The 22,108-nt window shown below is 34.9% G+C and overlaps 7 protein-coding genes and 1 pseudogene across 11 annotated transcripts; 3 read left to right on the top strand and 5 right to left on the bottom strand.

The window, feature by feature from the left end:
• Window positions 1-2,043: 2,043 nt before the first annotated feature.
• On the bottom strand, window positions 2,044-2,997 carry AT1G28002 (annotated as a pseudogene). The gene is made up of 2 exons: window positions 2,667-2,997; window positions 2,044-2,591 (listed from the first exon to the last, which is right to left on the bottom strand).
• Window positions 2,998-4,245: 1,248 nt separating this feature from the next.
• Window positions 4,246-5,535, top strand: AT1G28000 (Pentatricopeptide repeat (PPR) superfamily protein; the record flags this gene model as incomplete). Its single annotated transcript, NM_102565.2, has 2 exons — window positions 4,246-4,519; window positions 4,627-5,535. The coding sequence occupies exons 1-2, from the start codon at window positions 4,262-4,264 to the stop codon at window positions 5,533-5,535; spliced, it is 1,167 nt and encodes a 388-aa protein (NP_174121.2). The 5' UTR covers window positions 4,246-4,261.
• On the bottom strand, window positions 4,318-5,282 carry AT1G28005 (uncharacterized protein; the record flags this gene model as incomplete). Its single annotated transcript, NM_001332795.1, has 2 exons — window positions 4,318-4,750; window positions 5,027-5,282. The coding sequence occupies 2 exons, from the start codon at window positions 5,280-5,282 to the stop codon at window positions 4,623-4,625; spliced, it is 384 nt and encodes a 127-aa protein (NP_001321063.1). The 3' UTR covers window positions 4,318-4,622.
• Window positions 5,536-8,256: 2,721 nt separating the features above from the next.
• AT1G27990 (uncharacterized protein) lies at window positions 8,257-9,467 on the top strand. Its single transcript, NM_102564.3, has 3 exons — window positions 8,257-8,606; window positions 8,820-9,108; window positions 9,201-9,467. The coding sequence occupies exons 1-3, from the start codon at window positions 8,290-8,292 to the stop codon at window positions 9,408-9,410; spliced, it is 816 nt and encodes a 271-aa protein (NP_174120.1). The 5' UTR covers window positions 8,257-8,289; the 3' UTR covers window positions 9,411-9,467.
• On the bottom strand, window positions 9,440-13,703 carry DPL1 (dihydrosphingosine phosphate lyase). Its single transcript, NM_102563.4, has 15 exons — window positions 13,186-13,703; window positions 13,036-13,081; window positions 12,485-12,636; window positions 12,317-12,376; window positions 11,964-12,188; window positions 11,736-11,877; window positions 11,478-11,528; window positions 11,285-11,376; window positions 10,878-11,004; window positions 10,554-10,569; window positions 10,362-10,469; window positions 10,212-10,266; window positions 9,988-10,134; window positions 9,816-9,894; window positions 9,440-9,713 (listed from the first exon to the last, which is right to left on the bottom strand). The coding sequence occupies exons 1-15, from the start codon at window positions 13,395-13,397 to the stop codon at window positions 9,591-9,593; spliced, it is 1,635 nt and encodes a 544-aa protein (NP_174119.1). The 5' UTR covers window positions 13,398-13,703; the 3' UTR covers window positions 9,440-9,590.
• Window positions 13,704-13,741: 38 nt separating this feature from the next.
• Window positions 13,742-15,500, bottom strand: NTF2B (nuclear transport factor 2B). Of its 2 annotated transcripts, NM_001084143.2 has the most exons (3): window positions 14,983-15,398; window positions 14,438-14,496; window positions 13,742-13,942 (listed from the first exon to the last, which is right to left on the bottom strand). In NM_001084143.2, the coding sequence occupies exons 1-3, from the start codon at window positions 15,286-15,288 to the stop codon at window positions 13,903-13,905; spliced, it is 405 nt and encodes a 134-aa protein (NP_001077612.1). In that variant the 5' UTR covers window positions 15,289-15,398; the 3' UTR covers window positions 13,742-13,902. The 2 variants fall into 2 exon arrangements, with proteins under 2 accessions (NP_001077612.1, NP_174118.1); NM_102562.4 differs by lacking the exon at window positions 13,742-13,942 and having other exon boundaries at window positions 14,055-14,496; window positions 14,983-15,500.
• Window positions 15,501-16,412: 912 nt separating this feature from the next.
• Window positions 16,413-20,072, top strand: ECT9 (evolutionarily conserved C-terminal region 9). 3 transcript variants are annotated; one of them, NM_102561.5, is made up of 8 exons: window positions 16,413-16,612; window positions 16,900-16,946; window positions 17,025-17,082; window positions 17,547-17,608; window positions 17,711-18,151; window positions 18,241-18,729; window positions 19,022-19,234; window positions 19,593-20,072. In NM_102561.5, the coding sequence occupies exons 1-8, from the start codon at window positions 16,561-16,563 to the stop codon at window positions 19,848-19,850; spliced, it is 1,620 nt and encodes a 539-aa protein (NP_174117.2). In that variant the 5' UTR covers window positions 16,413-16,560; the 3' UTR covers window positions 19,851-20,072. The 3 variants fall into 3 exon arrangements, with proteins under 3 accessions (NP_174117.2, NP_001322517.1, NP_001322518.1); NM_001332793.1 differs by having other exon boundaries at window positions 18,241-19,234; NM_001332794.1 differs by lacking the exons at window positions 16,413-16,612; window positions 16,900-16,946; window positions 17,025-17,082 and having other exon boundaries at window positions 17,100-17,608.
• Window positions 20,050-21,701, bottom strand: LTPG1 (glycosylphosphatidylinositol-anchored lipid protein transfer 1). Its single transcript, NM_102560.3, has 2 exons — window positions 21,118-21,701; window positions 20,050-20,447 (listed from the first exon to the last, which is right to left on the bottom strand). Exons 1-2 carry the CDS (start codon window positions 21,467-21,469, stop codon window positions 20,218-20,220), a joined length of 582 nt encoding a protein of 193 aa, NP_174116.1. The 5' UTR covers window positions 21,470-21,701; the 3' UTR covers window positions 20,050-20,217.
• Window positions 21,702-22,108: the final 407 nt, after the last annotated feature.

Raw genomic sequence — 22,108 nt, 5'->3', positions numbered from 1 at the left:
TAACTAGAAAAGGTTTGCTCAATCATGACATTACAACCTTGGCGACAAAAGGTTCCATCGAAGAAGAGGATTACCATACATAGTTTAGCTCTCAGAATCACTAATTCATCCATCATATACAAATTCATAAACCCTCCTCTGAATAGAGAATCAATTAATGAAAGTATACAATTAATGAAACTCATTGTTGAATGTATTTAAAAATTCTTATGGGCCTTTTTTTTTTATAAAGAAAAAAACGTTATGAGCAGTCCACTCTTGGAGCTACCTCTTTCTATTTGTGAAGGTGTTATAAGTTCAAATAGAAAATGGAATCGATAACAAACGGACATTACATGGAAGATTTGGGCAGAAAAGGCACATTTTTAAGTTATCTTCTCAAGGAACATTTATTAATTCTAATAAACTAATAAATTTGTGTTATTATACTTCGTGGTATTTAAAATATGTATTTAGAGAAAATTATATCATAATTCACAATATTAATGATTGCATAACTATATCCAAGTTCTTAGATGTTTACATCCTAAGCTTCCTAGATATGAACTAACAAACTGGCTTGATATATAGTCTAGATTCGCAGGACTCCTTCAACGTATACTCTTAAACTATACGTACGTTAGTTGTTGGAGGTCCTTTTCTGAAGTATCCACTAGTATTTTTGAGTCTTAATGTGTCATCTACCATATTAGCTTTTTCTGGATAATACTAAATTGCTGAATTTGGTTATTGTATTACGCATCAATTCCCATCCATTTTCATTAAGTTTAAGTTAAGTTTAGTTTTAATAAAAATATACTTCAAACTCCCGTGATCCGTAAAAACTTTAAAAATTCCCACGTGAAATATGACTCCGAATCCTAAGTCAATTAGCCATGAGACTACGTTGGAGAATAAGATTGAATAGCAATTTAAAAGGTAAAGTAAACTAAGATACAGTTTAATATAAAATATAAAGTGTATAAAGATGACAAGTCTCAAAATGATAACGCCGAAAAAGCAAATTTTTGGCTTCAAGTATATTATTTTCACTGCATAAGTCATTTCGAGTTGAGTAGGTTGCTAATAAATTCATCGAAATTTATATGAGTAGGCAGGGAGCGAAGTTTTCGTTATTGGTTCTCTGTTTTCGGCCACATCTCCATATTATTCTCTCGAACACCTCACCTTTCAGCTCTTCATACTAGTAATAGTTATTGACATTTCTTGACCAAAGAAATAGTATAGTTATTGACTTTTTATTAGATTTCGAAATTGTATCATTAGGCGTTTTCTTGATCCAACAGTAGTTGTTGGATTCAAAACAAAAATTTCACCAATATATGAAGTAGTTGGCTAATCATATTGATGGCAACTAGTTCTCTAATTATGTCCATTACAATTGTCATTACGTAAATACAACTGTATTGTAATTCCCTAGATTTTTTTTTTATAATAGTATTGTTGGATTTTGAAATTATATGATTTGCCGGCCAAAATATATTGAAAGCGAATTTCTTGATTTATGTGTTGCTACATTTATAAGAAAATAATCTCGCCAATATATGAAGTGGTTGGCTAAACGCCTAAACATATTGATGATAATTATTTCTCTCTCGACATGATGACAAATTGACGAGTCGTATGTATTCATTAACCTGGTGTAAGTGGTTAGTGAAGTTGAAGTCAACTCCATTAAAATTGAAGTTTATCAGATTTTAAAATATTTGGGTTCATTGAAACAGAATTATTATTCATTTTATCAAATATGTGGAAGTCTATTTTCAGTGATATATGATGTCATTTGGTTTTCTATAATAGAATTAAACTCTATAACAAATTATTGTATAATCTAATCGAAATCCAACAAAACTTCTTTAACCACTTTTTTTCTTTCCAAACTTTCTATTTGAAGTTTTAGAATAAAAAGTAAGATAAAGAATTTATTCATAAAATTTTTGGTGAATCCAAATTAAAACTTTAAAAATAAAGAAAATAAAAATGCGACGTAAAAACAACTTTAAAACCTAAAAAATATTAAAAAAAAACAAGTAAAAACTATATTTATTCCATACTGGTTTGTATCTATCATAGCCTCTCTTCCACGGACATGCTCACAAAAACGTCTTGTGTTCCAATGATAAATTTTGGTAAGTGCCTTGACGAATATGTTCATCCAAATTAGAAGTTTATTTCATAACATCCCAAACGTTATTCTTTTTTGTGCCACTTCTTTTTGTTGCCTCTTTTCTCTTTGTTATATTATATCCAAAAGTTTACTGGTAGCAACCATTATACGGCTTTCTTCTTTTTGTGCAGTATTTCTCTCAGATCTGCTTTTCTATATGATTTTCTGAAGTTCCATGAGACATAAATGGTGCGTAATGCTCCGATGACTCATGATGAGTTCTAGTATCATACTCATACCCTTTGTCAAAATCATCCACATATTCTTCTCTCGGTTTCTCTCCAGCTTTGTACGTATGTGCATCCGTACAATCACATAATCCTATTGCATTTTTTCCAGTAGCAACACTTTCCCCAAATATGATTTGCAACTCGCCAAAAAATTCAAATGTATCATAACGAAGTTGTTTATTGTTTGGATGTGCCAACAAAAACAAAAGGACCAATTAATAACATGTAAATACAACCATGTTCGCTTAAAAAGAAAATGAGATACTTACTTTTAGATAATTGCCCTAAACTTTATCAAAAGCCATAAATCTTTTTGTCAAAAGATCCCAACCAAAACCACAACTAAAACGCTGAAGATCAAGATATATTTGGTATTGTATTTTAAAATACTTCATTCTGTTTTGGTAGTGATTGTAGTTTTTTGAACGACAAAACTTGTTGATTTTCGATATAATATTCGTTTCCACAGTTAATTTACTTATTGTGCCATTAGAATCACGCTAATTATTGTTGATCTTTTCCTCAAGAAGTTGCACCAACAACTTAGTCTCCTTTCGAGACCACGGCTTATAATCTCCCCCTTGGTTGTGAATCTCCCATAGTGATACCTATTGCAAATTAGAAAAACAAATATACATTAAAACATGAAATAGTTACAATATTTTAATGAACAAATAACCATATGTCCAATAAACAAAAGTTAACTATTTCAAAAGTTAATAAACATCACACTTACAACATATGATTCTGTATGATTTGAATACTGAACAATGTTTTAGATTATAACTCCAAAAGCTTGTCCAAAAAACTTTTGAATGCTATATAAATTTTTTGGACAACGTGGGAATTATAATGAGAATGTTTTGCGTATTTGTGGACAATGTTTTATGAAAAAATTATAATTTTGGTATTTGTGGTATTTGTGGACAATGTTTTAGATTATAACTCCAAAAAATTATAATTTTTGTGGAATTATAATTTTCATTACGCAAAATATAAATTTGATACCGTAATTTCATCGAAACAGTTTTATGATAGACTGATTTTTATTAGATTTTGAATCATAAAACTAGACGACCTAGATGTATTTTTGTAAATAATTGTGATTCATAATCTTTAACTATTTTTTCCAGATTTTAAAGGAACAAAGCCAAGAAATACTGGCTACTATTGGATAGGTGTTGCATAAATGGTAAGTTTCCAGGTAGGTGGGAATGTGGGATGGAGAAGTTGATTGAGCTTGTGTGTCCATCCCGAGACTTAAAAAGAATGGCTTTTTTTATTTCTTTATTTATACAACATTTTAATAGATGTAAAACCTAAAGACACAACAACATTCTTGGTTAGAAAGAGATATGTTGACTAACTCACTTCTTCTCAATTCTTGGCTTGCCAATTAATCAAAGAAAAAGAAAAACAAGTTTTTGATTCAAACTTGTTTCGAATTTGGGAATAATTGTATCAAAATGCAGAATCGAACCTCAAATTCAGCAGGCTTTATCGTGTTCTTTCTCACTACCATCCACGTCTGCCGGTTACAGAACCTAGAGACACATGAAAAGGTTGTGGAAGAGGAAGACCACTATCACTTTGGTTCTCCCATAAGTAGCATTCTTTTAATGTTTGCTCTAAATGGCCTTTTAACTTTTTTTGGGCCAACGAAGCTCATGTCCATAGCTTTTTTTTTTCTTTTGTATTCTTGGTCAGATTTTAGAATTAATGGATTAATTACCTCCCCATATTTCATTTTATTTATATAGATTGAGAATATAACGCAACGCCTTGGACGATACGCAGTATTTCATTTATTTATCTATATAAGATTTTAATTACCGACTTGTATCTCTTGAGAATAGAGAGCATAATGAAATGCCTTGGACGATACGCAATAAAAAATCTCCTGTCCAGGAGATTACCGTCGATTCGATTCGCCGGAACCCTAACGTCGCCGAAGCTAAATGAGACTTCACATAGTCGAATCATGGCATTGGGACGGGAACAAAAGAAGGTTACTCCTCCACTGGACGAATGGCTGAAACGAGGGAAAGACTTAAACCCTGCGGTTCTAAGAGGCCTCATCAATTCCCTCTGCGAGTCTCAGCGATTCAATCACGCTCTCCAGGTCTCAATTTCTTCCTCTTCTCTCGTTTCTCGGTCTGATTCAGAGATTCAATCGCAATAAATCTCATAAAAAATCGTTATATCTCTGTTCTTGATGATGTGTATTAGGTCTCAGAGTGGATAACTAAACGAGGTATCTTCGATCTAAGCACTGAAGATTTTGCATCTAGGCTTTGTCTTGTTGAGATCAGTACAGGGTTGAAAGAAGCAGAAAAGTTCTTCAAAAGCATTCCTGAAAACATGAGAGACGACTCAGTCCACACCACTCTCTTAAGCTTGTACACAATATCCAAGAAAACAAGACACGAAGCGGAAGCCACTTACCAGACGATGAGGGTGCAAAACATGCTTTTGAAACCTTACCCTTATTACAGCATGATTTATCTCTATGCTCTTCTTGGAGAAAAAAACATGATCGACGAGATTCTCAGGCAGATGAAGGAGAATGGAGTAGAACATGACAAGAATCTCACTGCCAATAACGTTTTGAAGGCTTACGCGAGTCTACCTGATGTGGAGGCAATGGAAATGTTTCTGATGGGATTAGAAGTCGAAGAACCGCGATTCTCATTGGCGTGGCAAACGGGAATAAGCATCGCAAAGGCGTATTTAAAAGGTGGTTCAAGTAGAAAAGCGGTAGAGATGTTGCGTAGAACAGAACTTGTAGTTGATACAAAGTCGAAAGACTCAGCGAACAAGGTGTTGATGATGATGTATTGGGATGCCGGAGCAAAACAAGATGCTTCCCGCCTTTCTAGGCTCATATATCCCAAGAGTAAGAAGGGAAAGAGAATGAAAGCATATGATGAAAAAATTGAAAGCTATGGAGGGGACTCTAGCGACCCGATAATTTTCATTGACAATCGTCGAGACTGTGGCAGTGTTGGTGATGGTGATGGTGATGTTGATGTTGATGTTGATGTTGATGTTGATGATGGTTTTAGTGGTAGTAGTGATGGTGGTGCTAGTTGTGGTGGTGGAGGTTGCGGCGGTGGTGGTTGTGGCGGTGGGGATTGAGAAGAAAACCAAGTAGAGAGTGGGCATGGTCATATAAAATTTCGTTTTAAAAAGAATGAAGTTGGTTATTGACAAAAATATTAATAATGAAGTTGGTATTAGTTTTGGGTTCTTTTCTAACTACCGTATTTTTGAAGTTTTTTTTGATAGGATTTTTTTCACCTATGGATTTTCGTGGATATGATAAGAGTTTTTTTATTCCTTAGTATGAATATGATGGTTTGGACGGTGACATTATATGTGCATATTATCCAAGATTGTGCATGAATACAAACAAAACAAGCGATCTTTATACAAGATTTATTACAAATAGTCATGAAAATCAGTTAAACTTTGCATTAATTATATAAATTTATGAAAACTCAAGAAATGATATAAATAATTAAGACAAAACTGGCTTAAAAGAATAATAGTTTAATGAAGTTGGTATTAGTTTTGGGTTCTTTTCTAACTACCGTATTTTTGAAGTTTTTTTTTGTAGGATTTTTTTCACCTATTGATTTTCGTGGATATGATAAGAGAGTTTTTTAGTATGAATATGATGGTTTGGATGGTGACATTATATGTGCATATTATCCAAGATTGTGCATGACTACAAGCAACACAAGCGATCTTTATACAAGATTTCTTACAAATAGTCATGAAAATCAGTTAAACTTTGCATTAATTATATAAATTGATGAAAACTCAAGAGATGATATAAATAATTAAGACAAAACTGGCTTAAGAAAAGAAGAGTTGAATGAAGTTGGTATTAGTTTTGGGTTCTTTTCTAACTACCGTATTTTTGAAAAAAAATTTTATAGGATTTTTTTCACCTATGGATTTTCGTGGATATGATAAGAGTTTTTTTATTTCTTAGTATGAATATGATGGTTTGGACGGTGACATTATATATGCATATTATCCAAGATTGTGCATGACTACAAGCAAAACAAGCGATCTTTATACAAGATTTATTACAAATAGTCATGAGTTAAACTTTGCATTAATTATATAAATTGATGAAAACTCAAGAGATGATATAAATAATTAAGACAAAACTGGCTTAAGAGAAGAATAGTTGAATGAAGTTGGTATTAGTTTTGGTTTTTTTTCTAACTACCGTATTTTTGAAGTTTTTTTTGATAGGATTTTTTTCACCTATGGATTTTCGTGGATATGATAAGAGTTCTTTTATTCCTTAGTATGAATATGATGGTTTGGACGGTGACATTATATGTGCATATTAAAGCAACACAAACGATATTTATACAAGATTTATTACAAATAGTCATGAAAATCAAATTAAACTTTGCATTAATTATATAAATTGATGAAAACTCAAAAGATGATATAAATAATTAAGACAAAATTGGCTTAAAAGAAGAATAGTTTAATGAAGTTGGTATTAGTTTTGGGTTCTTTTCTAACTACCGTATTTTTGAAATTTTTTTTGGTAGGATTTTTTTCACCTATGGATTTTCGTGGATATGATAAGAGTTTTTTTATTCTTTAGTATGAATATGATGGTTTGGACGGTGACATTATATGTGCATATTATCCAAGATTGTGCATGACTACAAGCAACATAAGCGATCTTTATACAAGATTTATTACAAATAGTCATGAGTTAAACTTTGCATTAATTATATAAATTGATGAAAACTCAAGAGATGATATAAATAATTAAGACAAAACTGGCTTAAGAGAAGAATAGTTTAATGAAGTTGGTATTAATTTTTTTTTTTTCTAACTACCGTATTTTTGAAGTTTTTTTTTATAGGATTTTTTTCACCTATGGATTTTCGTGGATATGATAAGAGTTTTTTTATTCCTTAGTATGAATATAATGGTTTGGACGGTGACATTATATGTGCATATTATCCAAGATTGTGCATGAGTACAAGCAACACAAACGATCTTTATTAAAGATTTATTACAAATAATCATGAGTTAAACTTTGCATTAATTATATAAATTGATGAAAACTCAAGAGATGATATTAATAATTAAGACAAAACTGACTTAAAAGAAGAATAGTTTAATGAAGTTGGTATTAGTTTTGGGTTCTTTTCTAACTACCGTATTTTTTAAGTTTTTTTTTGTACGATTTTTTTCACCTATGGATTTTCGTGGATATGATAAGAGTTTTTTTATTCCTTAGTATGAATATGATGGTTTGGACGGTGACACTATATGTGCATATTATCCAAGATTGTGCATGACTACAAACAACACAAACGATCTTTATACAAGATTTATTACAAATAGTTATGAAAATCAGTTAAATTTTATATTAATTATATAAATTGATAAAAACTCAAAAAATAATATAAATAATTAAGATAAAACTGGCTTAAAAAAAAATAGTTGAATGAAAATCAGTTAAAGTTTGCATTAGAGAAGTCCATCCCATGATGCTGAGCCAAGAACTTCTTGAGCATATCTTCGTCGTTTTCGGCTATATATCCACAATCGACTAAAAGATGTAAGAAAACAAAAATTAAGAAAAATAATCAAAAATAAACAAAATGACATGATACGAGACTAAACAAAAACCCATTAAATCGATATTAAGAGACTGATATCATTGCAACATATGACATGACACGTTGAAAATCAGGCAATGAACACTCACGACTTCACTTTGACACGTGTACATCACTCAACCTTCACGTGGAACTACGTCAACAAGTGCTCCCTTCTTCATAAATTCTAGTACTCCTGCAAGCTTCTGCACTGTCAACTACATTCTTATCCATTTGAATCATCATGTCAGGCGTGTCTCTTGCGGTTGGTCCAAGAACCGACGTGGACAAAACGGCGTCATCCAGTGAGAAGGGACGGTGGTCGGGGATGACGGCGATAGGAGGTGGCAGTGGAGGTTTGATGGGGTCGTTAAGGGTTATAGAGCTACAGCTAGTCGCGTTCATACTAGTTTTCTCAGCAAGCGGTCTCGTACCAATACTTGACATGCTTTTTCCAGCGTTTGCGTCTATCTATATAATCGCCCTCTCGCGTTTAGCTTTCCCTTCTCACGGCGTTTCCACCGCTTCCCCCGAAGTCTTCCGCGGCAGCAAACTCTTCAGGTTCCAAATCCATCACAAGAAAACAAAAGAATGTCTCTTTTAACTCTCGCTTCCACAATATTTTTACCACTTTAGATAACCAATCATACTCTTTTACTACTAGTATGATTTTTTTGAATTTTATGTTGGTTCTGTATTTTTGAGATCAAATGTAACATTACAGATTCTGACTAGTACATTTTTTTTCTGTTGCAATATTTGGGATAATGAAAGGTTGTACGTGATTTCGGGGACAACGATTGGTCTGTTCTTGCCTCTAGCTTACGTATTAGGTGGTTTTGCAAGAGGAGATGATCATGCGGTAAGATCAGCAACACCACACTTGTTTCTACTGTCGTGTCAAATCCTGACAGAGAATGTAATAAGTGGCCTTTCTCTGTTCTCGCCACCGGTAAGAGCTCTCGTCCCATTGCTCTACACAGTCTGGAGAATCTTTGTCATCATTGGTTGGTCTAAAGATGTTTGGTTCAACAAGTCTTTACCAATCAATGCTACACCCAATGTAATGGCTAGGACCCTTCTTTACTCAAATACAAGTCTTCTTTACCGTTTTAGAATTGGTTTATGTTAAAATCGAGTGAAATCGTTTTGCAGGTGGTTACATGGTTCTGGTTTGGAAGGTATTTAGCACTAGCAAACTTAGGCTACTTCGGAGTGAATCTACTCTGTTTCTTGATCCCTAGGTTCCTGCCTCGTGCTTTCGAGCAATACTTCAGAGAGAGAGACGAGATCTTGGCGAAAAGCCAAGAAGACAAGCCAGTTCAAGTTCCTAGATCAAAACCTTCTAACCACAAATCTGATTGATCATCTTTTTTGTTCTGAAGGTGTAATGTAACGAACTAAGAGTTGTTTATTATGAAGATTGTAATGAAATTTTATTAGTAGGGCAAACGAAACAATGTGGTTGTGAATATACAAAGTTTTGCTTCTCCAACTGAAATGTGATATCAATTTACCCACTAGATGCTTTAACCTTCAAGAAACTTAATATTGACTGTCCATGAAACTAACCAGAAGCTCATTCACCATGCCTCGGTCTGGCATCTTCCCTGCTGCTCCATATATTGGAGCCAAGCCTCCCGTGATCGGTCCTGGGTTTGCTTTTACCTAACAAAAATTGTATAACAATGAGCGATCAACTGAGGAATGGAAACGAGCGATCAACTGAGGAATGGAAACGATCAAAAGACTTTTTATTAATGGACTTACAGTTTCCACAGCTTCACGCAGATCCCGAAGGAAGTCATCGACTACAGGGACGTGTTGAAGAGTAATACATATATGAATGCTGATCCAAAACACAGGCATAGGTAGTTTCAGAACAGTGAAGGGTTTCAAACTAGTTGTAACACCAATGTAGTGTTTTGGTCGTTAAGATTACCTGTTGGGTCTCTGTAGTGCATTCAAATGCCAACCTTTAGAAGACATGATGTCATTAACTTCAAATATATCCAATGCTTTAGAACCAAAAGCCACGATTGTCATATCTGGCTTTCCAATGACGAATAGTTCATGGATTTCTCTTACTCTGCAGATTACGATAGTCAAAGCTATAAGAATCAAAACGATTGAAGAAGGCAAAATAGTCAAAAAAAGTATACCAACCCTTCTTCTAGTCTCTTTGATGCTTCCATTATCTTACTTGTGTTTTGTAGGTAACCTGTGGAACAGCAGAAGCATACAGAATCAACCATTTCAATCTTTGACACACTCTAATGCCAGAAGCTTGAGAGAGTGAGATATCTATAAGGAAACCTTCTTCGCCGAGCGACATCATTGCAGCCCAAGCACCGGCTACCAAAGACCCAGGCCTACTCCCAGCGATAGTTGGAGACACGTATAGACCTCCTGACCATTCAGTTACTGCAAAACCCAGTTTCAAATAGTTAAGGAGTAATACCGCATTTAGGATTTCCATGAATTTAAGAATCTATGTTCATAACTTACCAGCAACAAATTGGTGCTGTTTTGTAGATGAAGGAGCACATATTTTGCAGGAAGAAAATCCAAAAGTCAGGTAAAGATCATTTATAAGAAACTACAATTTTCACAGCACTGAGTAGAATATACAAAAGATTTCATAAGACAGTGTGAATGATTTCAGGGAAACAATGACAAGGAAACAAAAGTAAGCGATATCGTGGTTATGTTTTTGTAGATGACCCGTGACACAACAAGCATGCCAAAATCAGAACACAGGAGCTGAATTTAAACCAATTCATATTGAGCCAGGAGAAATTGCATAAGACTGGAAAAATAACTAGTATTTACCTTTCTGATCTCATGATTTCTATATAGAACTGTACTAGTTCCTTTAGGAGCCAAACCATATTTATGCACGTCCACAGAAATTGAAGTAACTCCTTGTACAGAAAAATCAAAAGGTGGGATCTGGTACCTGGGAAAAAGTGAGGAAAAATAAATATAAACAATAGACAGATGAAACCACTCTCTTTTATCTTGATAATCTAAAACCTGAGATCCAATGCTCTGGGGGAAACTAAGAGCAGTGGCAATAAAACATACAGGCACATACCATAAATTACTTATCATTTCGCTAAGTTATGAAAATAAGCTGCTTAAGTCCTAAACCTATAAAGTAGATTACTATTTGCATCTCTTTTGTAGGAAAAAGGCAGGCCTTTGATAAGTTGTTGGTAAAAAACAGTTACACATACCCAAGTTTACGAGCGAAAGGTAACACAAAACCACCAAGGCAAAGGTCAACATGAAAGCATATTCCATAGCTAAGAGCCAGTTGACCAAGCTCCTGTAATGGAAAAAAAAGAAAGGAATATGTCCTACACCTTCGTTGCATATAGAAGAACATAAATGTCCCTTAAATTACAGGAGACGGAAACTCCAGTTTACCTCGATAGGATCAATGATGCCATGAGGGAATCCTGGTGCTGATCCAACAATCTGAAACAATATGGTTTAAAAATTATGAGAAAAAGCTGCATTACCATAACAGATAAAAAAGGTGATTATGCTAGTGAAATAAAATTTCAACCATGGAAGTACAAATAAGCAAGGACTGGATATGAACAACAGACCAAAAATATCAAACCATGGAACCTGGAAGGGAAAAAAATAAAACATTTTATAACTGGCACCTCAAAACATTACCATGATGGTGTTTCTGTTAATATGCCGCCTTGTTGCCTTCACATCAGCTCGGAAGTCTTTGTCAACTGGAACTCGCCACAACTTGATTTTAAAATACTGGGCCGCCTTATCATAAGCCGAATGACCCGACTCAGGTATAATCCTACACTTGTATATGATATATTCTTCCATCAATTAAGCTTATGGTAGTCCATACTTGATCAACGTAAAGTGATGGAGGAAACATACATTTCTGGCCGTGTGATTCCCTTCTTGTACTTCATATAGTCACGAGATGACTTCACAGCCAACACTATACTTTCTGTTCCTCCAGACGTCATGTTTCCGCATATTTGACCTCCTGACGCCGTTTCTTTACTCCCAAGTAACGCAGCAGTCATTGCGACTACTTCTGACTCAAACCGCACCACACTCTGGAATACGTCTATATGCAACGGATTGGTATGCGCAAACCTGGATAGCATCATTCATACATGCCATCACACATAGCAACTTGAATGCGCTTTCATGCCCAATAATAACACAACAGCAAAAAGTCCCCAATCCATGAAAATAGGAACTACAATCTCGCTATAACTTACATTGAACATGCTTGATTTATCAATGAAAAATGTCCTTCAGACTCGGCTCCACCTATGTATCTGTGAGAAAAGGTAGTAGAAGTAAAAAAAAAAAAAAAGATCTCCACCAAAACCACAAAGTAAATCCAGAGAACATATTAAAAAAAGCATAAACTACCAGAGACATACACAGTGCCAGAGCATTTTCCTTGCCAAATAGCATCATTCCTCTTCTCATTCTCCATTTTCTCTAAAACTTCAACTCCTAGACCTTTTACTGGCAATACTTCAGTCTTATTCTTTTTCTTAGAGCTGCTACCAGATTGTAATTGGTCAACAACCTGTGAATTAGAAGAAACTAACATCAATTAGATACACAGAGATGCTGCTCCCATACCCCAAAAAACAAGACACAGTGAAATGTAATAAACATTAAAGTCTCTCTAACCAAGAAACAAACATTAAAGTTCCAATCTCTAATCCCAAGTAATTTTCTATTCTTGAGGACTTCTAGTGAAAAAATTCTTCAAATCAAGTAATGCCAGATAATATCTAAAACCTTACTAGTGATGCAGACATTAACAACAATTAAAAATAGTACACATGGAAGAAGAGAGCATTAAATAGGCTTGTCTAGCATTTCTATATTTGAAATGTTTACTCTTTATATACATCACAACAAGAAGAAGCAAAAAAATGGCCATTACAGGAACAATCTGCAGATTCAAACAAAAACTCACCTTTTGTTTCTCAGCATCAATGTAATTCTGAACTCCAGGAATCATTCTGTTTCATTTTCCATTAAAAAAAAAAATCATTAGTCACTCTCACCCATCAAACAAATATTGGAATAGAAGAAAATAAGATTCTGCGGATTAAAAGATTCTCACTTGAGGAGTCCCATGATAAACCCAATAAGACAAGCTTTGAGGCCTTTCTCGTGAACAACGCCAAACACAGATCCGATAATCTGAGCGAGAAACAGAGAGACAAGCGGAACCAATAGCAGAACCAGTGGCTCAAACTCCGACAAACGCGAGTTCAACGAGCCACGAGCTTGAATCAACATGGATTTCATCGAAGAATATGAAAAAGAATCCATTTTTTGTTTCTTTTGGTCTGGAGATTGAGATGGTGAGAAAAGTGAATCGTTTGGGACAGAGGAGAAAAGAATATAGAAAAGGAAAAGATGATCAAAAACGAGGTCATCGCGTGAATAGTATCAGATTACGACAAACCTTTTTTTCCTTAATTTTTGGCGCTTTGTGTTTCGTTGCGTGTGTTGTCAATTTTTAAAGTGGGTTACTTTCAGATTCTGATAGTCTGATAGTAGTGGGTGGGTGAAGAAAACTACACGAAATCTAATTGGAACCAAAACTTATATCAAAATCAAAGCAGATCAACGTAGTGTTAAGTATTAACTAAAAGCTTAAGATTGTAATAACGTTCTGAAAATTATGAACTGCCATAGAAATTGAATCAACGGTCGAATCAGTGAAGCTGAGACTTTTCTTCTGAAAAAGAAGCAAAATTCTACATCAAAATTGATCTTTCTTATTTGGTTTGTGGGAATCTGCAACTTTTGTGCTTGACACTTGCAATGCTTATCAAGTAAATAAATTATTGAAAACTTGAAGCAATCTCCAACTGCAACCCCACAAACAAATCGACAAAACTCAGAATATGACCCAGATACACTTCATTTTTCAATTCACTATTAGTCGGTCAAATGTTGCAACTGAACTAAATTAGAACTTATGGCTTTATTTATACATAGAGAGGTGTTCATTGAAACTACTTGCAAGTCTTGCAATAGATAAGAGTTAACCTTTAGACACATTAACAGGCCAAGCTTGGACCATCCAAATATATTCGGATTAAAAGCATATTCCCAGAAAGAACAAGAGCCAAATGACCATTCAAATTGTCTTATAAAGTCAATAGATTGTAATGACAAATGAACAAACAATCCAAACCAAATACATGATGAGAGACAATATTCCTCTGTTCCCAAGGTAAATCATCTGGGAATAACAAGAAAAAGACGAGAAAAATTGATAGAAGGATTTGCTCAAATAGTATAGAAATGCAACAATGATGTATGCTAACAACAATCTGATTTCTGTTCAGGCATAGTTCAACCTGAATATATCGTTGAACACGTAAAAGCTTCCTTGTGGCGTCGGCATCAAATGAAACATCTGTAGCACACAATGAAACCAAACGTTTTGTAGTTGTGTTAGAACAAGATCAAAGATACCAAAAAAAACAAAAAAAAGATCAGAGATAACAAAGCAAACAATACATAACATCGACATAACCAGCTTATTCAATCTCATTCATGGACAAGAAATCCATCAATTGTGGCGAGGGAAAACAATTCTCTTCAATCTAATCAACAAAACTCAGAGCCAAACTTGTTCTTCGAGACTAAACAGAGACTAATGCAAAGTTTTTCATCAATGAGCTATACACGAGTCACAACATCATCGATCATTGTAGCTCAAAACGAATCAGATAACAAGTCGCAACGAATTTGCAATTCTACATCCTTTAAAGAGTCAGATTTACAGATCCATCAGCTAATCTAAAACCCTAGCGATCTAATAACTAAACTCACAAGCAAATCAAACAAATCCAAACAAAGATAGATCAATCGGAAATCGAAGAGAAAGAGAGAGAGATACCTGGCTGAACTTGAGAGCGTGTTCTTCTCCGGCGAGCTGGAGATTACCGGAGACGAAAACGAGCATACCGGAAGCAGGACCAGAAGGCTGACAATCAACGGTGGAGATGTGATGCTTGCACTGCTGGAAAGGAAGAGAGGTGAGCTTAGCGACGATGCTCTGGACTCCTTGGATCTTTTGACCTTCGAAGGTGAGCATAGAAGCTTCCTGATAGAGACCAGCGAGACCGACACGGTTGGTGTCGAAGGTGGAATAGTAATGTTCGACGAAGGCCTTAGATACAGCGTCGGGATCCATCTGAGACATTTTTAGAGAGAGCGATGCCGATGATGAGAGATTGAGCAGCAGAGGATTGAGAGGATTTGGGAGACGCTAAAGGGTTTTGGTTTTTCTATTTATTCTCTGACCTGTTGTTTAACTTCGCGTCTCTACGACGCTGCTTTTCTTCTTTTCTTCTCAATTTGTTTTTTTTTTCTCTTTTTCTTTCTTTAATTTCTATTTAACATTTTTTTTGAACAAATAATTTTATATATCTTTTTTAAGGTTTGTTTCTCCAACAAAATAATTTTTATATTTTAATATAGTGCGATTTAGAGAATTTAAAAGATAATATTTTAAATAATCAATTAGATTATAAGATGTGTCAAAAATAATAAATTTGTTTATAAAGAGTGTAGGTTGCAGCGGTAGATACAGATAAATCCGTCAGCGGTTTAGTTCATTTTATTTTTAGGACATACAATGTAAACCAACTTTATTTAATGTAAAATCGGTTTATGATCGGTCTGCGAGAAATTTCATTTATTTTTCTTAGTTCATATTATAATAAATTTTAATTTATAAATTGTAAATAAAAAATAATAATATCTGCAAACAGATTTAACCGCGGCAACCATTTACACCTTCAGTAATATAATGGAAGCTTTACTTAGTTTTCGAATCAATCTCCATTATGTGTATATATTTTTCTATTTCGTTATTATCATTGTAGTTTGGGATCCCAACATGTATTATGGATTTGGTAAGCTAAACAATATCTTTGTAAACTTATGAATCAGAATAAAAAAATAAACAAAATGGATAGAAAAGCATTGGGTTAAACAGCCAGAAATCAACAAGATTGTTCCAACAAATTTCTTTGTTCTTTAACTAGAATATAAATCAGGTAAGCCTTTCTTATTCTTAGAAATTTCGGATACTACTAATAAAAGGCAGATTACATTCTCTAAATAGTTGAATAATCTCTCTAATTAGTGAAAATTATTTCGTAAAAACCACATTGGTTTCTTTCTAACGATCAGTTAAAAATGGTTGGCTAATATTTATACAAAATTATCTCACCTGCATTCATATCCACTTAATTAATTAATCATATTAAAGAAAATAAAACTCAATTAATTAAAAGAATAATTACGAATTTCCATGCGTCACCCAAAAACACTCCCAAAATCCTCAAAATTCGACAATTCCTCTCTCAAGTCTCTCTCAACACCTTCCTTTCAGTATCAAAGAGATTCTCGCTTTTGTCTAACTTTATCGTCTCTCTTCCTTTTTGCCTCCGATTGGCTGATTTTTTCTATGGCCGCTTCTTACCGAAGCACCGACTGGTTTCCTCCTACTACTACTACTGGTAAGCCTCGCTTGCTTCTCTTTAAAAATGATAAATGTTGAACCTTTTTCGTTTTATTTTCGTGGGTTTTATTGTTTCGTCACTCTAACGAAGAGATTACGTTGTCTGTTGATGAATTTTGCCCACTCTTGTTGTAATTTCTCGTAAAGCCTTAACCTTTTTGGGATTCTCTCACTTACTAGGCTTTGTTAGATTCTTCCACTTCACCTTGATCCTATGATTATTCTCTCATGTTTAGCTTTTTACTTATGGTGGTTGTGTCTGTCTGCTTTTTATGGATTTTTTAGGTTCATTTACGGGCCTAAATACTGACCAGAGTGTTCTCCAAGATCAGGTGAGTGATTAGTGGAATTGCTTGTGTCATATAATGTAAGCTAGCACCAATATGACACATTGTGTTATGATTTTACAGGACATAGTTAGCAGTCGCCCTTTTTGTGGACAGGGCACAGAATCATTTCACATTGGAGGTTAGATCTATATGATCCTTTCCTAATCAGTTCTATTGTATTTTAGCTGTAGTTTAGTGGTTACAACTAATCTTCTGCTGGTTTGTGACCTTTGTTTTGTTTTCTCTCTGGTATTTTGGCATTTTCATTTGCAACTTGATTTTGGTTTTTGGAGAAGAAAAAGCTACTGTTGTTTTATGTTCTTAAACCAAGAGAACTGATTATTCTTTCTTATAATGAAGTCCACCTACTTATGTGGACTATTCCAAATTGTTATCTTTGTTTTGGATTATTCTCATATGTGCACTAGAGGAAACATTGCCGCATACCCATGAAAATCTTTACCACTTTTTTTATTTCTGCTTCGCCATGTTTGTCTTGTGACCAAAATTGTGGATTTTATTGCTTCTTAGCTGTTATTGTAGTACTGTTTTGAAATTTCCTTGTTGCTCTTTAATGTCGTCGTTCTCTCAATGAATATGCAGCTGATACTCCAAGGTCGAACCACTCACACTCGGATGTTCCTAGCTTTGACAAAGTCTCTCCTGTGCGTAAATCATCTAATCTACGCCTTCCACACTACTTGATTTTGATTTCTGATATTCATGATGTGTTCATTTATTTCCTATCTCTTATTAAATTGATATAGGGCATGATAAATGAAATGTTTTACCATAGTAATGGTGTACCATCAGATTTTCAGAGGTCATCTCTTTCTACCAGAAATCAATCATCACTGCAGCATTATGGCGACCTCTATGCTGATGATTCAAGATATTTCGTTCCTTTTCACTTATCAAATCAGCAGTATCCAACCCCTGAAGATATTCATCTTTCTCCGGAGTTTCACATGTTTCAGGCGAACTCTAGACATTTTGATAGGCATGTGAATGAGAGAAACAGTAGTGAGATTGATAATATGATGCGCGCTAGGGGAAATTCTGTCTTAAGAGATAATATATATGGAGAACCTAGGGGTATGAATCTCAACCCCTTCAGTGGAGAAAACATGTTTCCTCCATTGGCATCTACCAGACCATGTATGAGACACCTTGGTTCAGCAGAATTGCTGGCAAATGATTTTAATATGGTTTGTTTCTGTAATCACTACCTCTACCTCTTTTAACGGACAAAGTACATAGAATTTCTATGTAGATCTGATTGATGAAATCTATGCAGGGTCCAGCACATGGAGGTTTGCATGATGCTTTTGAATCTGCTGCAAACTTAAGTTACAGAGAGCAAGCATATGCTCAATGCAAAAGAAGCCCTTTCTCTGCTTCTTCTTCTAGCCCAACTTGGGAGAATGATTATAACTTGCCACCACTTGATGAAGCAAGAAGTGAAAGCTACAATGACTTCAGCCACTGCCCTGCCATGCTTGATATGCTTACCGAGAGTAACAGAGGTCCGAGAGCATCCAGGCTAAACAGTAAAAGTAAAATGATCTCTTATGATCGCGTTGATCGTTTTTGTCAGCAAGAATTGCTCTCCCAATTCAGGGACGCAAAGTTCTTCGTTATTAAGTCATATAGCGAGGATAATGTCCACAAGAGCATAAAGCATTGTGTTTGGGCAAGCACTAAAAATGGAAACAAAAAGTTGGATGCTGCCTATCGTGAAGCAAAGAAAAAGGACGTGGCATGCCCAGTCTTTCTCTTGTTTTCGGTAAATCGCCTATTTTTCTTCATTACAAATCAAAACTTGTTGGAAGCTCTGAGTGTTCAGACTGATACCTTGCTTGGAAGATATATACACTTGCTTGTTTATTCAACCATGAAACTGCATTGTCAGGCCTTTGTCTTCCTAGATTAACCGGCATCACATCAATTCATCTCATGCTATATCTGTGTGTCTATACTTCAATCCACTGAGATGATACTGTTAATGTTTTTTTTTTATCGCTTTGGTTTGGATCTGAAACTCATAATAGAAAAAGGGCTCAAAAACTTGATTTCAGGTAAATGCCAGTTCACAGTTTTGTGGAGTTGCTGAGATGGTTGGACCGGTTGACTTCAACACAAGTGTAGAGTACTGGCAACAGGATAGATGGTCAGGACACTTCCCGGTCCAATGGCTTATTGTCAAAGATGTTCCTAACAGTCTCTTTCGTCACATCATAATTGAAAGCAATGACAATAAGCCTGTCACTAACAGTAGAGACACCCAAGAGGTAAACTAAACTCTTCTTCTCTTCCGCATTCGTTTCTTGAGGCTCCTTCAAATGGTTGAATATGCATATAGATTTGACAATGGTGAATCATATTTTTATTCTCAAAGTGCATTGATAATGAAACTGAGCTGTTACTGCACATTGGTATTGATGCTCCTTTTGAATCTTCTATGATTACACATAAGGGCAGTTATCTCTCCACTCTACATGGATCTCTCTAATGTGGAACATGTCTTCTTTGAAAACAAAAAATGCTTCTAGTAAAATTTGTTTATTTTCGAAGAAACATATTCAAGATCTTACTATGAACATAGAGATGTTAAGATATGAAATAGTATTTGTGTGTTTATATCTGCAGGTGGGACTGGAAAAAGGTATAGAGATGTTAGATATATTCATCAGCTGTGAGATGCGTTCTTCGATCCTCGACGACTTTAACTTCTACGAAGAGCGACAGATAGCTATCCAAGACAGAAAAGCCAGACAACGTGCTGTTCTTGAATCGCTCGCACTTTCTGCAACCTCTGCTCCAACATATTCTCTCCACGACGATTTTGTAAGGGAAATGTCCAAGCACTTTGCAGAGGCTTTGGCCTTGCAACACAGACCCAAATAGACCTCTTCTCTTTTAGGACTTGGGATTGGCTGAGGTTTAATTATGGTTTTTGGATTTTGTACATTTGATAACGTACTTAAGGAGCATAGGTTGTAAGATAAAATTCAAGGTTCTAAAAGTCGGTATCTACACCTTCTTGACTATTTGAAAGTTTAGTTTTCGACCAAATAAGTTGTTATGATTAGCATGTCAAATGAATAATGGAAAATGAAATAGCATAAATTTACTCATTTGCGGAGAGATATCAGATTTGAGTGGGAAGTTGACTCATTACAACAAATGTCCGAACAAAGAAACACACTTGAAAGATAAGTTTTGAAACAAAAGGGACAAAAACAAAAGCACCAACCAACTTCATAAGAAAAGATTACATCCCTAATGTGACATGTCTAGGCAAGGTCAAGACAAAGGAGACGGCCATCAAAGCGACGGCTAGAGCAACGACTGCGTGACCATCCTTTGCTGAAGCTGATCCTCCCTTATCCGTGGACGTAGCTGGAGTTGCCGGAGACTTTCCTGCTGGTGCCACCGGTGTTGTTGTGGCATTGTTTGTGAATACGGCTGCGTCTGGCGAGCTAGGTGAAATCCCTAGAAGCTCTGTTCATTTGTCACATTGAATTGATTAGTTGTTGTAACAAATTAGCTGTGGGAAAGTTAGGTTACAACTATAAATGTGCTACGAATTAAATGCGATTCTCTGTAGATAATAGTGGCAACCCGAGGCACCTGTCGCATTAAAGTATTTCTAGCGGAGTATATGGTAATATGGTTACTGGTTGGTTTCTTGTTCTCCACTCGAAAAATAATTTTTGTATATAGTTATGACAAATGAAATTAAATTATTGATTACTCGATTTAATTAGAAAACTCATTAACAGCCAAAAAGATAAAATAAAATCCAATCACCTTGGAATACTAAAACTTACAAAACTCATGAAAGCATGCATTCGTGGGCCATTGCTCCATTTATCTTAAAAATGTGATTTCATTACTAAAGTAAAAATAAGTAAAAAAAAACCTATATCATAGTAGTTTACTAGTTTTAAACAAAATCGTACTTAGTTATTATTCTTCTCTTTGTTGTTTCTAGGCATGTATTATTATTGCTCATTCTGTAATCGTCAAACCAAAAATCTATTTCTCTAAGTAGCCTCAAATATCAGACTAACTTGCATGCAATAGACACTAAGACACATGAAAGATAGCAAAAGCAGATCGATAAAGATTACAGCATATATGAACTAAAAGAAATTAACGAGAAACGTACTTGGACAGTTGGTAATGCTAGCGTTGTGGAGCTGACAAGAAGTTGGGAGTTGAATGAGTTTGTCTTCTTGAACACCAAGATCCTTCAAGGCTTGTCCTCCTGTCTTCGCTTGTTGTATAACGAAACACAAACACTTTGGATCTCTTTCTTTGATATCTTCAACAGCGTCACAACACTTCTTAGACGGAATTGTTGCCTTCCCGGTCGCAAAGTCCAAACACAAAGTCACCTTTTGAAAATCCTGGTTGCATTCATCAGCCAGAGCTCCTCCGGGAGCAGCCGGTGCAGCGGCGGCGATGGAGGCAACGATCGTCATGGTGACTAGGACGAGGTGGAGATGAAGACCCTTCATTATCAGTTTTTCTTTCTTTTGTTCAATTACTCTTTTGCTTGTTGAAGATCTTGTTTGTATTTAAAAGCAAAATGACTTTGAGGTGTGTGTGTTGTGCGTATTAAATGCAATGTGGTGTGTAGTTGGGAGCTTAGACACCTATACATATTAACATTAACGATGCTGATATAAGTGTTGACCTTACTTTTGTTTGCGTGTGATTTTATTGACGGGATAGTGAATGAAATCAAACATCAAATTATCAGTAGATTTCGTGTGTAGCAAAATCATAATAAATAGGGTTTTGTGATTTGCTTAAATTAAAATTCAGTGTGAATGTGTGATAACGAACGTCATTACTGTCGACGGATGGTAACATCATGTACAAAAATATACATATTTAAAGAATATGTCAATTTGAATTTAAAATTTTAGTCATATAGACAAATGAAACTAAATTTAAAGTATTGTTTACAAGAGAATAATAAATTCAAACTTGCAAGGAAGAGTATTAAATGCATCCATACCATACGAGAGTAATTGCTAATTCTATAACGCGGTTAGAATTTTAGTGATTTTTAGGTATGAACAAAGAATGCAGTACTCTTTCTATTTAAGTCGCTTTCACTCATAGGATTCAATGATAAAACCTGCTCAGCT

This window comes from Arabidopsis thaliana, assembly GCF_000001735.4.
Source record: "Arabidopsis thaliana chromosome 1 sequence".
In the NCBI taxonomy this organism is placed as follows: domain Eukaryota; kingdom Viridiplantae; phylum Streptophyta; class Magnoliopsida; order Brassicales; family Brassicaceae; genus Arabidopsis; species Arabidopsis thaliana.
The sequence above is the reverse complement of the archived record's forward strand: the minus strand, read 5'-3'. Positions and strand labels throughout refer to the sequence as shown.

Excerpts from the sequence above, each read along its gene's own strand:
- LTPG1 (NM_102560.3), bottom strand. The coding sequence starts at position 21,469 with ATGAAGGGTCTTCATCTCCACCTCGTCCTAGTCACCATGACGATCGTT. Across the intron at positions 20,448-21,117 it reads TAGCATTACCAACTGTCCAA|AGCTTCTAGGGATTTCACCT; the intron begins GTACGTTTCTCG and ends ACAAATGAACAG.
- AT1G27990 (NM_102564.3), top strand. The coding sequence starts at position 8,290 with ATGTCAGGCGTGTCTCTTGCGGTTGGTCCAAGAACCGACGTGGACAAA. Across the intron at positions 8,607-8,819 it reads CGCGGCAGCAAACTCTTCAG|GTTGTACGTGATTTCGGGGA; the intron begins GTTCCAAATCCA and ends GGATAATGAAAG. Across the intron at positions 9,109-9,200 it reads CAATCAATGCTACACCCAAT|GTGGTTACATGGTTCTGGTT; the intron begins GTAATGGCTAGG and ends ATCGTTTTGCAG.
- ECT9 (NM_102561.5), top strand. The coding sequence starts at position 16,561 with ATGGCCGCTTCTTACCGAAGCACCGACTGGTTTCCTCCTACTACTACT. Across the intron at positions 16,947-17,024 it reads AGAGTGTTCTCCAAGATCAG|GACATAGTTAGCAGTCGCCC; the intron begins GTGAGTGATTAG and ends ATGATTTTACAG. Across the intron at positions 17,609-17,710 it reads GCTTTGACAAAGTCTCTCCT|GGCATGATAAATGAAATGTT; the intron begins GTGCGTAAATCA and ends AAATTGATATAG.
- DPL1 (NM_102563.4), bottom strand. The coding sequence starts at position 13,397 with ATGGATTCTTTTTCATATTCTTCGATGAAATCCATGTTGATTCAAGCT. Across the intron at positions 12,189-12,316 it reads ATAAATCAAGCATGTTCAAT|GTTTGCGCATACCAATCCGT; the intron begins GTAAGTTATAGC and ends GATGCTATCCAG. Across the intron at positions 11,005-11,284 it reads CCTTTCGCTCGTAAACTTGG|GTACCAGATCCCACCTTTTG; the intron begins GTATGTGTAACT and ends ACTTTTTCCCAG.
- NTF2B (NM_001084143.2), bottom strand. The coding sequence starts at position 15,288 with ATGTCTCAGATGGATCCCGACGCTGTATCTAAGGCCTTCGTCGAACAT. Across the intron at positions 14,497-14,982 it reads ACGCTCTCAAGTTCAGCCAG|ATGTTTCATTTGATGCCGAC; the intron begins GTATCTCTCTCT and ends TGTGTGCTACAG. Across the intron at positions 13,943-14,437 it reads GTGTTCAACGATATATTCAG|TTGGAGATTGCTTCAAGTTT; the intron begins GTTGAACTATGC and ends GTGGGGTTGCAG.